The 16,557-nt window shown below is 37.8% G+C and overlaps 1 protein-coding gene across 1 annotated transcript in view; it reads left to right on the forward strand.

Moving 5' to 3' along the window:
- Positions 1-16,557, forward strand: part of LOC140231780 (uncharacterized) — a 51,146-nt gene that overhangs the window by 24,879 nt on the left and 9,710 nt on the right. The window contains exons 22-26 of the mRNA XM_072311936.1: positions 4,438-4,551; positions 12,448-12,567; positions 14,752-14,865; positions 15,194-15,307; positions 16,195-16,308. Coding sequence (XP_072168037.1) covers positions 4,438-4,551; positions 12,448-12,567; positions 14,752-14,865; positions 15,194-15,307; positions 16,195-16,308 — 576 coding nt within the window. The remainder of the gene's footprint in view (positions 1-4,437; positions 4,552-12,447; positions 12,568-14,751; positions 14,866-15,193; positions 15,308-16,194; positions 16,309-16,557) is intronic.

Below are 16,557 nucleotides of genomic sequence, written 5' to 3' on the forward strand. Positions count from 1 at the left end.
ACTAATAAATAGAAATAAGGAAAATAGACATGTGAGAGAGAGAGAGGAGGCAGAACAAGATGAAAAGTGACAGAGCTGTGACAAACATTGCTTAGTTTTAAACCTGGTACACGGACATGTTAAAGAGATATGTTTTCAACAAACGCTTAAAATCATCTACTGTATTAATTTGCTTAAGATACGTGGGTAATTTGTTCCATAACTCTGCTGCTGCCAGTTGAAAAGATCTTGCGCCATAAAATTGTGTTGATATTGTGGGGGTGTGCAACAGAAGTTTGGACTGAGAGCGAAGATTCCTTGCTGGACGATATTTTGTTATGAGCTGTTGGAGGTAAGTAGGACCTAATTCTTGCAAACACATAATTACCATGATTAAGATCTTGAAGTCAATCCGTTGCTTTACTGTCAGCCAATGCAGTTGTCTTAGGATTGGACTTATATGTTCATTGAGTCGAGTACGTGTAACCAACCTAGCAGCAGAGTTTTGTATTCTCTGCAACTTTTGGATTTCATTGTTTGGTAAACCATACAAAATGCCGTTACAGAAATCAAGACGAGACATTATGTGAGCGTGAACAAGTTTCTCTGTCGACTTTTTGGAAAGGAAAGGACGAATTGTTCCAATCTTGCGCAAAGCAAACGAGGCTGTTTTACAAATCTGATTCACATGGGCTGACAATGTCATATGTTTATCCAGTCTTACACCAAGGTTCCTGGCGGAGTCAACTGTCTGTATACAATTGCTATCAAATGAAATGCTTTCAATCCTACCGTATTGCCTGAATTTACTTGTAAAATGCAAAATTTAAGTCTTATCTTCATTGAGTTTAAGACCATTGTGAACCGACCAATGTTTTATGTCGACCATAAAGGCTTGGAGTTGCAAAATTGCTTCTGACTGATTACCCCTCTTTACCAGAATATATACTTGTGTGTCATCAGCGTAAATCATACTATTTAGCTTGTGTGCACAGATAATGTCATATAGTGGGGCAATATAAAGGCTGAAGGCAACTGGGCCAAAAACTGATCCTTGCGGAACCCCGACAGAGGAGAACTTAGCATCTGATTTACAATTGTCAGTTATAACCACTCTATGTGTCCTGTTCTCAAAATATGACGTTATGAGTTCAAGAGCCATACCACCGATACCATATCTATCATGCAGACGAGATAACACGTTTCATGTACAATCGTGTCAAATGCTGCCTTATAATCAAGTAAGAGTAAGATTGCCTCTTTACCTTTGTCGAGGCACTGAAGGATATCATTGACAACTCTAATTAATGCAGTTTCACAACTATGGTACTGTCTATACGCAGACTGAGTCATAACATACAAATTGTTTTTCTCAAGATAAACATTCAATTGATGGACCATGATTCTTTCAATCGTCTTGCCAAGGAATTTTAGATGAGCAATCGGCCTGTAGTTTTTCAAGTCCTCCGGATCCAGTCCAGCTCCCTTGATGATAGGTGAGATATGAGCCTTCTTTGCATCCGGGAAACGGCCGCTTACCAGAACCAAATTAACTATCCTTGTGATTATAGGAGCTAGCTCATCAATGCACCTCTTAAGCAAGTCGGTTGGGATTGGATCCAATTCACACGTGGTAGATTTTGAACGAGAAACAACTGTTTTCACCTGCAGTGGAGACACAGCTTGAAATTCATCAAACTTCAGGTTAGTTGTATGGAATATAACATCACAAACTTCAGGACAAGATGCAGGATCGAGGGAGGAAACGATCTTATCCGTTTTGTCAGCAAAGAAGATACAAAACCGGTCTGCCAGAGATAGGCCATCAACATTATCCTTCGGTAGTGTTTTATCTGATCTCTCCCACATGTTACTGACTCTGCGAAAAAAAGTCTCTTGGACCACAGCCTTCTAATTGCGCTGAATAAAAAACTCTTCTCGCCCGGATTAAGACTGCATTATAGAATGATGCCTCCTTAAGAAATATCTGGTGATCAATTTCTAGCTTGGATTTCCGCCAACGTCTCTCAAGCCTTCGGAGTCTTTTTTTTTTTGCATCCCGACAGTCATCAGTGAACCAAAGTGAGCTAGGTCTGGCAGTAATTGTCCTGATGGTAAGAGGAGCGTGATGATCCAGTAAACCCTGCAGGGTTGACTCATACTGTTCAATCAGGTCATTGCAGTCAAGTTCTGTGTAACATGTGTATAGATTTGACCAAATAATATCCAGCTTAAAAGTGTCAGGATTGATATCCTTTACCTTCCTAAACCTGATCTTTGTCCTCACAGGATCAGGTTTGCTGACGGAGAGGTTACACAAAACTGCTGCATGATCCGAGGGCAAGTAACTAGTGTGTGAGATCTGGGAGATGATGTTATCTGAAGCTCTAGTTATTACCAAATCCAGTGTGTGTCCTTTGATATGAGTTGCAAAATCAATGTGCTGAAACAAATTGACTGATGATACCAGGTCAGAAAAGGCAGCCGCATCACTGTCATTAGGGTCATTGACATGAAAATTGAAGTCTCCTGTAATAACAAGCCTATTTGGCTCTATCATTAGTTTCTCAAGGAGAGTGGCAAACTCTTCAAAGAATTTTCGGGTTGTTGATGTATGATCTCTTTTCCTTTGAGGCCGATATATAACAATCAACCGGAGAGGATTCTGATCCTTGCTTGAAATAAGGATGTCCATATACTCAAAAGAGTCAGGTTCACACTGTTTTCGTTGTGATATGGTGAAGTTCTTGTGAAGACAAACGGCGATGCCGCCACCAGCTCTATCCTTCCGAGGTGAGTGGATGAACTGGTGACTTGGTACAGATGAGCTCAGGTCCGCTAGACAACGGTTATCCCTAGCATCCCCATTCAGCCAGGTTTCCGTTAGAGCTAGTATGTCGATGCGTCTAGTATTGACAAGCTCAGATATCATGTGGGTCTTATTTTTTTACTGATCTTGCATTCCATAGTGCAAATGATGAAAAAGAATGCACCTTTAGGTCGGGTTCATCCTGCTGAGCTTTGGAAGACTGCGCTGAAACCAGTTCCCGTCGTTTTTGGACTCGACGTCCACCTTTAACTCCTCGATGGGTTCGTCGTTTAGATGATATCCCCAGAGAGTTGATTGTATGCCAGGCTTTTGCATTAATTCTGGTGATCGAATTAAGGGCATGCAGTTCTGTACTGGTATACACTTTAGCCGGTAGTAACCTCCGAGTGCTGTTCTCTGCATTTTCTTCCAGTGCAGGGCCAGGATTTGGATGAATGTCGCCATGTTGCACTAGCTCTATACGGAAAGTACATGTACTATTTGGATAGTACACTATCCTCCCACCAGTGTATTCTCTGCTGCAGCTCTTAGAAGGTCTATCATGGTCATGAATAGACCTATTCAGATGAGTCCAGTTGAGGGAGATGGGACAGCATACAAGAAGGGTGGCAAGTGTTGTAATCCCCCAGATTAGCATTGTGTGAGTCCAGGTTCACTGGTCATGATCAAGCTCGAGCGAACACCAATAGGGCAAGGAACTGGCTGCAGTAGAAGTATGGCTTCCTTCTCAAAATTCACAGCAGATCATGGAAAAGTTGATGCTCGAAATATGTGGTTTGCAGATCAGAAATCCTTCTAAAAATGGTCCAGGTAGTTCACAAGATGATAACAAACAAACTGGCATACAATTTATGTCAGAGTAAATGTTTGTCAAGGCAGATGTAGTAGATAAGTGGGAGAGAGAAAAAGGAGTGTGGCAGCTGTTAGGCGCACACACACACATGTGAGGGGTATGAACATTAGTTACATTATTTTGTTTTGGCCTGCATTGGATTTGTGGAGGATAATGGGGATAGTGGTCGTGGCTGTGATAGGAAGACATGTTTTACCATCACAGTTGGCTCTGCAGAGTGAACTCTATGAACACAATGCTTAGCTGCGTTTAATATTCAAAAAGCTGCATCACTTCGGTCATCCCTCGTATTTATCCCCAAGTTGATTTACATCCTTCGGGTTTATGCCAGGTCAATGTATGTGTGTGTGTGTGTGTGTGTGTTGTGTGTGCCACATATACACACACCATAGCTTCTGACCATTTGAGCATTGAGAATCAAGGGCTTCTGGGACGAACGCTTTACTAGTGCTTTCTATAGCTTAGTCGGTAGAGCACCAGTCTAGCAACCCTGTGGTTCGAATCCCGATGGAATCCATTTTCTTTGCTCAAGTTTCACTGCTAAATCATTCGTTTATAGTCAGTTTCCTCTTTTTTTTGCGTTTGTTATCATTATTGTTATCATCATTATTATTATCATCATATTTTTTTACTTATTATTATTATTATTATTATTATTATTATTATCATTATTATTATTATTATTATCATTATTATCATCATCATCATCATCATTATTATGTGTGTATACAGAATGTACATTAAACATTCCACTCTACCTGTTCACTCTCAATAGACATAGACGAATGTGCAAGCAATCCATGTGGAGCCAGCGGAACGTGCCAAGATAGTGTCAATGGATTTATGTGTCTCTGTCCGTCAGGATATACTGGAGTCAACTGCAGTTCAGGTAAGACATAAGTCTGACATCAGTTAACCCGTTTAGGACGTGTCCCGAGTATACTCGGGCTGACGTTTTCCAGGCTGTGGACTGGTCCCGAGTATACTCGGGCTGAGAGAGTGAAATGAACACGCATTTTTAAACTTAGAATTTCACCAACAATACGATGCCTATGTTGAAAATGATTTATATTTTGTGGGACTACATACATCAAAGTTGGCATCTGTGAACATTTTCTGATGATTGGTCATATCTTATGTCTATAAACAAGCAAAATATTGACAAACATGAGTGCAATTTTCACGACATTCAGACCTTCGCAACGGTCGGGAAAGTGACCAATGACGAGCGACCAGCCGCACGCTCTGGCGATCTCATTTGCATCGGTATGCAAATTGTCACACTCAAGTGAAAAGCGTGCGTGCGGCGGTCAAGACCGTTGCGTGCACGCACCTACCTTATTAGCACACATTTACATGATAAAGTATTGTAGCATACTACTTCGTGTTATATCAGGAATGCAATGTCGTACTTATGGATCTTCTATGAAAGCCACCTCGGCATGATAACCTGCTTACCATTATTGGCATGAAATGTTGGCCTTCTTCTTCCGCTGCCGAGTCCTTGGATTTGCCAAAACTCGGCGAATTGAATAAATTCAAAAGTAAATCTTTTTCGTGTCCCTGCATGCATGTGATGTGTGTGAATGTTTTTGTGTCTGTTTGTTATCATGACAGCGATGTTACTTGTAGTTGTTTGAAGAGTTTTACCGTCATGAATAATATTCTGATTATGTTATAAAATCGTTAAAAAAAAGAAACCACTTGGCCAAGAACAAACCGAGTAGGGGATGTACTGCATACAAACAACGCAGTCGATTGTGCTACTTCATCGAAGTCGTAAATTCATATAAATTGAATAGACCAGGTGGCCAGAGTATCAGGTTACATTTTACCTCCTTGAATAGACAGGATGTTTATACAAAAACATTCCTAAGACGCACTCGTAGACGCCATGTGAAAAGTCAGGGATTATGAGCATAATAGAGAAGTTCAAAGGCCGATTACAGACAGCCTCTTTTTTTCTGCACCGGTCCATAGAATGCATTTATAGTGATGTGCTTCGTATGTATTACGTAACCACTTATACGGACCCCAATGATTTTATGGTTGTTGGGAAGCGAATGTGCAAGTTCTCATGTGGTTGTAACCAACATGTATAGAATTTAAACTTCGACAACGAAATACGCTGCAATAAAGCGAGTAAACAAGACATATGGCATTTTTTTTTCTCTCATACGCTTAGCATTCGTCAAAAAATTGTAGATATAATTATGATGTTCGGTATTTGATGTTTGCAGCATTTCAAAGAAGTAGTCAAAATAAGATAATATCCCAAATTATTTCGATGATACCGACGATGGTGATGTCGACTGTTTAGTCTTTTTTGTTCTAGTTCTGTATGAATTCCTCATAATATGCTAATATTCGGCTATAGTCGCTCTGTCAATTTCTTATACATTTAGAAGTCTGAGGTGTTTTCAGTCCACTTCTTTCGTAAGTTCACGAGTCATTTTTTTTCGATCATTGAGTTCAATCCATTTATAATCAGTCAAATATGACAACTTATACCGAAAAAAAACCGACTTCTCTTTTGTTTTTCTTTGTAGAAAGCTCTCCAAATTTGCGAAGTGGTGATTCAATTTTGCGAGAGACGGAGATGTGATAACCACATCGCTTCAATTGAACACTTTGTTTAGGAGAAAGGTATTTCGGGCAATAAAAACATGAAATTAATGTTCTTATCTTATCTCATGTTTATCGATGTAATCAATTTTTTTGAATGTTGCTATTGAAGTAATTTATGCACTTATCGTGCCTGTGTATTTTTTATGTCTACGTATATATCTTCATTTAGGTATGCCTACATTCATTCATTCCATTAGACTTCGTGAAATCGCATTGAAGCATTTTCATATTCATAACCGATTGCAGCAAATGCTCGTTTCCTTTATACATTATGCTTATTGAATGAGATTGTTAGTACTTCATTTTTGTTTTTGTCTTTTATCGGGGGATGACTGGTAGACACAATAAAAAAAATATTGATTTACACTCATGACATAAGAGAAGATCATTTCAGCAAAATTAGCCGTCTGTTATGAGATATCAAAGAATGCCGGGAGAAATGTTGTTTATTTCAACAAAAATATCGTCTTTTCCTTATTTTCTGAAGTGATGTAATAATTGTAGGTCTTCAAGCCTGTGTGGCTTGTACTTGCCATACTTCCATGATTATGTCGGCTTCTTCTACAGCTGCCGGATGGCCAACCTTTTTTGTTGCTAAATTGAATGAATTTCTCCGTCGAACTCGGGAATGCTCACCTGCGACCCTGTTAGAAAAGACGCTCTCTCATATTGAGACGAATTTGAATTCTCAATGGACATTCTAATTTGAATTGTGTTAAGGCTACGTAATTTGAAGTGATAGGATATAGTGAAAGGAAACTGAGATTGAATGAACATCTTCATTGCGCGATCTTTTCTTTTTTTTTTAGGCGATTTTGAATTACCTAACTGTGAAATTAGAAGACAAACGTACACACACACACACACACACACACACACACACACACACACAAATGACTGCAAAATCTTTGCATAATGTTGAACCATTTTATACACTCGAATATGCCGTTTTGCTCTTCCTTCGTAATAGTTACATTTGCCTCGACTAGTGCTGCTTCGATTTATCTCATTGCATCTCATTACTTTCCTTTCCAGCTATCCACTTCTTCATTCCCATCATCTACAATTAATCGTTTAGATTGAATATCCCCATTGATGGTGGCGATCACCTTTCCAAGATACTTTGCCCGTATTATTATATGTAATCTCATAAGATATCACCATAACACAGATTATAGGCAAACCTAGGCGTGTGTAATATTTCATTTCGTTTGCAAAGGTGTGTTCAGATTACCGTCCATGGAACTAAATTTAGAAGACCAGCCTATTTTTTATCTCTTTATCTCTCAATCTTTCTTCTTATCGCATAGACTCCGATGTTTCGTTTGCAGACCGGAAGAGCTCATAAATGCTCCATCAACTGACTGGAATACATTGTAGGTGTTATATATATATATATATATATATATATATATATATATACAATAATCTATCCCGTTTGCTGATGATTATCATATCACTGTGTGACATTTAATTTCAAGTGATGTGCAGTAAACAATACCTTCCCGCCATTACGGTAGAGTTGTAAGGGAATCATGATTGCACATAAAATTTGCAACATACAACCCGACAGTAAACTTACAAATGCGCTCGTTGATCTCCTTTATTCATCTCATGGAAACCTATGTCATATAATTATGGTCGAAATCTGGAGGCAGTCATGATGGATAATTTCACGAAGCAAACGTCTTTATACAAAAATGCATGGAGTTCGCAGGTTTAGTCACCATTAGCTGTCAAAGATTGCAAGAAAGATGCAACGATTTATCTGAATATTGAACATCCCATCAGGCTCTTGTCAACATTATGAAAATTGTTGAAACAAAACCAAGAAACAAACTCAAATGGAAGATTGGTTTGAGAAACTCAACTTCGATGTTGCTTGAAGCTTTTTTTTTTCTCTCTCTCTCATACTTATGAATGACAGCGTGATTATGTTATAAGATTGTTCAAAAAATCTACTCGGCCAACGAACCAAATAGAGGATATACTGTATAATAGTCATCATTTTCATACAATGCAAGAGCCGATATTGCCACTATGGGGTCTTATAATTATATTCATCATGGTGAAACACAGCGTAACATGTGCGCGTGTTATAGGCAAGAACACTTTGAATAGACCAGGTGGCCAGAGTATCAGGTTACATTGTACCTCCTTGAATAGACAGGATGTTGATACAAAAACATTCCTAAGACGCACTCGTAGACGCCATCTGAAAAGTCGGGGATTATGAGCATAATAGAGAAGTTCAAAGGCCGATTACAGACAGTCTCTTTTTTCTGCACCGGTCCATAGAATGCATTATAGTGATGTGCTTCGTATGTATTACGTAACCACTTTTACGGACCCCAATGATTTTATGGTTGTTGGGAAGAGAATGTGCAAGTTCTCGTGTGGTTGTAACCAACATATATGTGAAGAGTTTGTTCGCAAAAACCGATAAGTCCATTTTTGAAGATTTTGAAGTACGGTCTCTGTCATAAAGTACAAAATAATACCTTTTAAATGATGTATTGGTCACTACATATAAAGGTATATTTTTGAAGTTATGGTCAAAAGAAGCAAAAAATTTCTTATTATTCTCTTTATTTTTCTTGACCTTTAATCGCAAATATCTCAATTTGGCAAATATGGACTTACCGGTTTTTGCAAACAAACTCTTCATGTGTAGAATTCTTCATAATATGCTAATTTTCGGCTATAGTCGCTCTGTCAATTATTTATACGTTTAGAAGTCTGGGTTTTTCAGTCCATCTCTTTCGGAAGTTCACAAGTCAAAGGATTTCGCGATCATTGAGTTATAATGGTTTTAGCAACACACTACCGTTTTGTAGCTCAATCGATTTATAATCAGTAGAATATGGTAACTCATGCCTAAAAAAAATGTAAATTTGTAGAAAGCACTCCAAATTTGCGAAGTGATGATTCAGTTTTGCGAGAGACGGAGATGTGATAACCCGTCGCTTCAATTGAACACTCTACTTTGTTTAGGAGCAAGGAATTTCGAGCAATAAAAGCATGATGTTCTTGTCGATCTCATATATTGATGTGATCAAATATTTTCATGCTGCTATTGAAGTGGTTTATGCACTTATCGTGGCTGTGTATTTTTTATAATAATTGCATTATACATCTCTGTATTTACGTAGACCTACTTGCATTCATTCCTTAAGACTTCGTGAAATCGCATTGAAGCATTTTCATATTCATAAACGATTGCAGCAAATGCTCGTTTCCTTTATACATTATGCTTATTGAATGAGAATAGTACTTCATTTTCTGTCTTTTACCGGACGATGACTGGTATACACAATAAAACAAAATAATATTGATTTACACTCATGACATAAGAGAAGATCATTTCAGCAAAATTATGAGAGATCGAAGAATGTCGGGAGAAATGTCGTTTATTTCAACAAACATATCATCTTTTCGTTATTTTCTGAAGTGATGTAATGGTTTTAGACCTTCAAGCTTGTGTGACATGTGCTCGCCGTTCTCCCATGGTCATGTCGTCTTCTTCTATCAGCTGGCGGGTGGTCAACCTTTTTGTTTCTAATATGAATGAACTTCTCCGACGAACTCGGAAATGCTCACCTGCGACCCTGTCTGAAAAGATACTCTCTCACATTGATGCGAATCTGAATTCTCGATGGGAATTCTAATTTGAATTGTGCTAATGCTACATTTTTTGAAGTGATAGGACATAGTGAAAGGCAAACGAGGTTGAATGAACATCTTCATGGCGCTATCTTTTTTTCTTTTTTTTTGTTGGCTATTTTGAATTACGTAACTACGAAATTGGAAGGCAAACGTACACAAAAAAATGACTGCAAAATCTTTGCATAATGTTGTACCCTTTTGCCCTTTTTTGCCTTTTTGCTCTTCCTTTGTAATACATTTGTCTCAATTAGTGTTCCTTCATTTTATCTCATTACATCTCATCACTTTCCTTTCCAGCTATCCCCTTCTTCATTCCCATATATACAAACGTGTAGATTGAATATTATCGTTGATGGTGATGATCGCTTCTCCAAGATACTCTGCCCATAAAATTTATATATGTATATATTACATATGTATTATATAAAACGTAGAAAGATAATACCAAAACACAGGTTGTAGGCAAACCTCATCTTGTATAATTTTACATTACGTTTGAAAAATCTTTTCAGATTATCTACCGTCAATCAAACAAAATTTAGATGACCAGCCTATTTTTCTCTCCTTTTTCTCTTCTCATCGTATAGACTCCCCTGTTTCATCTGAAGAGCTCATACATGTTCTGTCAACTGGCTTAAACAGGACCGGTGTTTTATTCTTAGTTTTTTTTTTCTATGTAAGAAATAACGATACTCATTTAGGTTGGTGATTACTTTTTATAATAATCAAATATATGTCTTGTATCACTGTGTGAAATCTCATTTCATTTGATACATAGTGAATAATCATTATCTTCCCGACATTACGTCGAAGTTGTAAAGGAATTGTAAGATCGCACAGAAAAATAGCAGCATCAAACCCCGATAATAAACTCACAAATCCACTCGGTGATATCTTGTATGCATCCAATGAAAACCTATTATAAGTCGCATGATCGAAATTTGTAGGTAGTCACGATTGATAATTTCAGGAAGCAAACTTCTTTATACAGACTTCTTCAGGGGATGGCAGGTATCGCGCAAGCGTGGATTATGCATTTTTATTCGTCTCAAAGAAAGTTAGAAAGAAGCAAAGATTTGTTTGAATATTGAACATATTCCAGGCTCTTGTCAATTTTATGGAAATTACTGAAAGAGAACCAAGAAATAAACTCAAGTGGACGTTATTCTATTACGAAATTCGACTTTGATAAATATTAATCAGTATCACCAATTCTACTTGTAATATTACATCGTTGATGGTTCGCCTAGTGTTGAAATAGCCACGTGCTTCTGTTACAGACACGCGAGCTTTGTATTTGGATACAAGTAGCGGGGACAAACAAGGTGTAACAGATTTTCAAATGTTGTATACAATGAATAAACTTCCTTCTGTTTCCAAAATTCATTGACTAGCTATGGTAAGGAATTTTGTGAACAACAGGAAGTCAAGAGTGGGTTCGTGTGCCTTTGATATCGCCACAATACGAGATTTACTTGGCGTGTCTTACAGTCGTGTAAATGGAAATACGCAAGCCTGTACACAATCCTCCGATCGATCGCTTTTCATTGAAAGACTTTGAAGGCTTGTGATCAACGGATTACAGTTTCCATAAAAGATTGCCTCCATGAATCAGTAAATTCAAGACAATTATGTAGTAGAAATTTGCGACACCCTCGACATAGCCTGGTGCCCAATAATAAAAGACGCTATTCATTTGAGTTGACGAGGGAACGTAAATTGACGATCGTACAGTACGTGAAGTTCAAACCGCGCGCGCGAACCCAGATAGCGAAGGGAAGCGACATTATTATTCATGAGCGGTCGTTATTCATCCAATCAGAAAGCGGATTCCTAGACCGCATACACGGCAATTTGATGATTGGGTAAAGCGGGACCGTAAGTCACACCCCCTTAGTAACCCTCGGTTCGGGCTCAATTTTGGAAAACCTGTCCGTCTGTGGGGGTGTTCGCTCGCCAAAGCAAACCGTCCTAAACGGGTTAAAAACAAACAAACAAAAAAAAAAGTAACAAGGTTCCACAGTTACATATATTAAATTGATATAGCCTGTACGGGTGGAAAGTAGTCTTTATATTTAATGTTTATAAGCTTTCAAAACACAAACAAACAAAAGAACCTACTGTCCACGTTGGATTATAGCAGCCTATGATATACCCATTTTAAAAAAAAAGTTCTACGTTTGTTGACTTTTGTTTTTTCGTGTGCATCTACATGCATCTATCAACATTCCTTGTATCAACCATTTTTTTTTCATTTCCATCTTAGAAGATGGCTGGATAGTCCATATTCAGCTACGCTAAGCTGGTCGTCCATGGGGTCCAGTTGGATGTTAGGTGGGGGACCACTTCACCGGGTTAAACACCCTGCTCTTTGCGATGAATGAATGAAGAGGGATCTTTACGTGCATGAGTTGTGACTCTCTCATACACGGGACCTCCATTTTATGTCCTATCCGAGACAATCAGTCTCGTATTAGAATGTTCCCTATAGCAAGAGACATGAATGAATGTGATCCTTGTCAAAATGGAGGAACATGTAATGACGTGATCGACGGACTCCAGCGTTTATGTCCGTCTGGGTTCTGGGGCACCATGTGCCATCAAGATGCAGGTTATCCTTGCTTAAGTTTGTTGTGTAGGGGTTTATTTTAGTCGCGCGCGCCCCAGGTCGAAAAACCAGTTGACAACTGGTACTGGTACCAGTTGATTCCAGTTAGGGCAACTGGTTTCAATATGGAAATTGGAATGAGTGACTAGAAATCAACTGGTATCAACTGGTATTTGTCCAACTGGAATCAACTGGTACCAGTTGTCAACTGGTATCAACTGGTACCAGTTGTCAACTGGTATCAACTGGTACCAGTTGTCAACTGGTATCAACTGGAATTAACTGGGATCCAGTTGACAAAATTAATTTGGTGTTGAATTATTTGGTGTATGTGTGTTTGGTGTATGTCAGAACATTGCTAATATCTAACCTAACATTATCCTACAGCTAGTCTTAAAGTCTATACCTACAACTACATTTAGGCTTAGCCTACATCCTAGACCTAGTTAGTACCAGGGATGTTTCATTCATATATATAGGGCTACATTGCTGTAATGATTTAAGACATGGTTACCAAGTAGATTGAACTTTTATTATAAAAATATGAAAATACCTCATCAGAGGGACAAATTGAAATTGTGAATATGTACGGCAATAATATTAGATAAATTTCTAATGCATTTCAGACATTTCTGAGTTTATTCATATCATAAAAAAGATAAATTTAACAATATTTTCTCATTTCCACGAAGACAATTTGAATAGCTTATGAATATTCACAAGCAAAAGGACCAGTAAAAACCAATAGAAACCAACTGGTATCAACTGGTATTGGAATTTCAATGATTTGGTGGGTGTTAATGTGGAATGAAGTTATAAGCAAGTCCAGTCTGTTACATGGGTATCAAATTATGTACACTAATTTGCACACACACCGAAACACACACACGTGCGCACACACGCACACATACACACACGCACAAACTGGTCAAAATACAGTCAGTCAGTTGAAGTGTCAACTGTCTTAATTGGTTCCAGTTTCATTTAGTTGAAGTCATTAAGAGTCCAAGTTCAATCACGTCAAATGTTTTGTTTAATTGTGTTTTGCTTACTTTTTAATTTAATGTTATAACTAAGTTTTGTTATAACCTCTTAATTCAGTTTTAATTGATAAACTAATGGAATTAAAATAGTAGACTTCAGCTTGTGTCAACTGGTACACAATGAGATATGAACTGGTATCAACTGGTACCCGTAGACTTGTACTGGTTTCAACTGGTAAGCAGTGCAACTTCAACTGGTATAAAACTGGTACCATTAAGACTTCAACTGGTACCATTAAGACTTCAACTGGTACCAGTAGACTTGTGCTGGTTTCAACTGGTAAGCAGTGCAACTTCAACTGGTATAAACTGGTACCAGTAGACTTGTACTGGTTTCAACTGGTAAGCAGTGCAACTTCAACTGGTATAAACTGGTACCAGTAAGGTTTCAACTGGTACCAGTAGACTTGTACTGGTTTCAACTGCCGGTAAGCAGTGCAACTTCAACTGGTATAAACTGGTACCAGTAAGACTACAACTGATATCAGTAGACTTGTACTGGTTTCAACTGGTAAGCAGTGCAACTTCAACTGGTATAAACTGGTACCAGTAAGACTTCAACTGGTACCAGTAGACTTGTACTGGTTTCAACTGGTAAGCAGTGCAACTTCAACTGGTATAAACTGGTACCAGTAGACTTGTACTGGTTTCAACTGGTAAGCAGTGCAACTTCAACTGGTACAAACTGGTACCAGTATGATTAAACTGGTATCAACTGGTACCAGTACATCTTCAACTGGTATCAACTGGTTTCAGTAAGAATTGCTTATTTTGTTACTGGAAATTTGGAGTTACCTTCTGATTTCAACTGGTACCAGTTGAAACCAGTTAAGACCAGTTAAAACCAGTAAAGACCAGTTAAAAATGCTTACTGGTTTCTACTGGTTTCTACTGGTTTTTCGACCTGGTGTGCTCAGAGAAATTTACACGGTTGAAAAGCTTGATTGCAAATCTACATTAAAAAAAAAAAAGAAGGTGTGTGATTGATTTTTAGTCGATCTCATATGCGTTCCAGCTTCAAAATTTTACCGCGAAGCAATGTTTATGAAAGAAAACACATGAAGTTAGTCAGAGCGTGACTGAAAAAAAAAAAAAAAAAAACCACACGAATAAAAAGTTTGATTCTTCTGCTTCTCCCTCTCAGATATAAGCGAGTGTGCCAGTAGTCCATGCCAAAACGGTGCCACCTGCCAAGATGGGATCAATGGATATCAATGTGATTGTTCCCCGGGCTTTACTGGACTCAATTGTGACAGCGGTAAATATACAACACAGCGATTAATTGGCCATTGCTGATAGTGAAATGGGGAACATTTTTCTCAATTTGTGACAGCTGACGTATAGATATTATGATAGATACTGTATATTTTTTTAAATCATATCACGCTATAGTGTGAATAGCTAACTTTTTATTTTCTTTTAATCTAATCTGTGTGTTTCCCCGACTACTTCGACGAATGGATATTTTTGGTAATATCATTATCACAAGCCGTTACGTTACTTCAAAAGTTTTTTACACTGAGCGTATATTACCTTTATGTTTCATCCTTTGCAAATTTTGATTTTTTCTTCTTTCTGTCAAACAGACATTGATGAATGTGCTGGCGCCCCTTGTCAAAATGGAGGAATGTGTGATGACGTCATCGGCGGATTCCAGTGTTCGTGCCCATCTGGATTCACTGGCACCACGTGTAACCAAAGTGCGTGTGATGTTTGTTTTATGTTTGTGTGGTTTTATGTTTGTATTGTTTTTATTCGGTTAGTTTTCTGTTCAGTCTGCTCTTGTCGAACGCTTTTTTAAAACTCTATAGCCACAGATATTGGTTTGAGAAAGAACCAATATTACAGGCAGGCCTCTAATCACACTTCGTACTTTCTGATCAACTTTACTGCGTGACTATATGGCAACCGGAAGGTCCATGCTATCCTGTGTACTAATCAGCTGTAGATAGTGATGATATGAAAAATTTATATAGCTCCTATGACAACCTGTTTCAAAGAGTTAAAAAAAAAAGATGATAAACATTAACATTGAAAATTAGCAAAAAAACCCCCCAAAAACATGAACTACGAGTAAAAAAAATAAAAATCCATGAATTACGTATCAGTTTAATTTCTCAGATATCGATGAGTATTTGCCAGTAATCCTTGCAACGCATTGGTGCGACATGCGTTGTTTGTGTCCCACTGTGTATCGGACTTTTTGCGGAATTTTCTGTGGAACTGGACAAGTTTTGTTTAGTGTAAAATGTGCATGTTTACATCCATATATTATCTGATGTTTCTCCCTTTCCACATGTTACAAAAGGCTAGTTATTTTCATAATGATTTGACAAAGTGCTGTAAGACCTATACTTGAAAATGATCGTTACACACAACAAAATAAATGACATGAATTCGAAAGTATGCAAGTATGCAATGTGTATGTTTCAAAATGAGAGCGCGTGAGAGAAAAGGGAATCGAATGTTTAAGATTTGGGCGAAAAATTGCACAAAGCCCATATCAGTATCATTTTGTAATAAACAAAATCCCTGCATTTCATATGTTCATTTTTGTTTTGTTCTTTATCTTCCCCAAATATTCTAGACATCGATGAGTGCTCGAGCATGCCGTGTTTGAATAACGCCACCTGTCTGGACGGCATCAATGCTTATATGTGTGACTGCCAACCTGGCTATACTGGAATCAACTGCAACAATTGTGAGCGACTTTCACTTTCACTTCCGCTGATGCTATTATCATTATTGTTATCATCATTATCATTATAACTTGTACTATTATTAATATTATTCTCATTATTATTATTGTTATTATTATTATTATTGTTATTATTATTATCATTATTATTATTATTATCATTATTATTATCGTCATTATTCATTTATCTATCTATTTAGTCATACATTCCGACATATCATACACCCAAAGGTACGTGTATCGAATGTAAGA

This window comes from Diadema setosum, chromosome 8, assembly GCF_964275005.1.
Source record: "Diadema setosum chromosome 8, eeDiaSeto1, whole genome shotgun sequence".
NCBI lineage: Eukaryota > Metazoa > Echinodermata > Echinoidea > Diadematoida > Diadematidae > Diadema > Diadema setosum.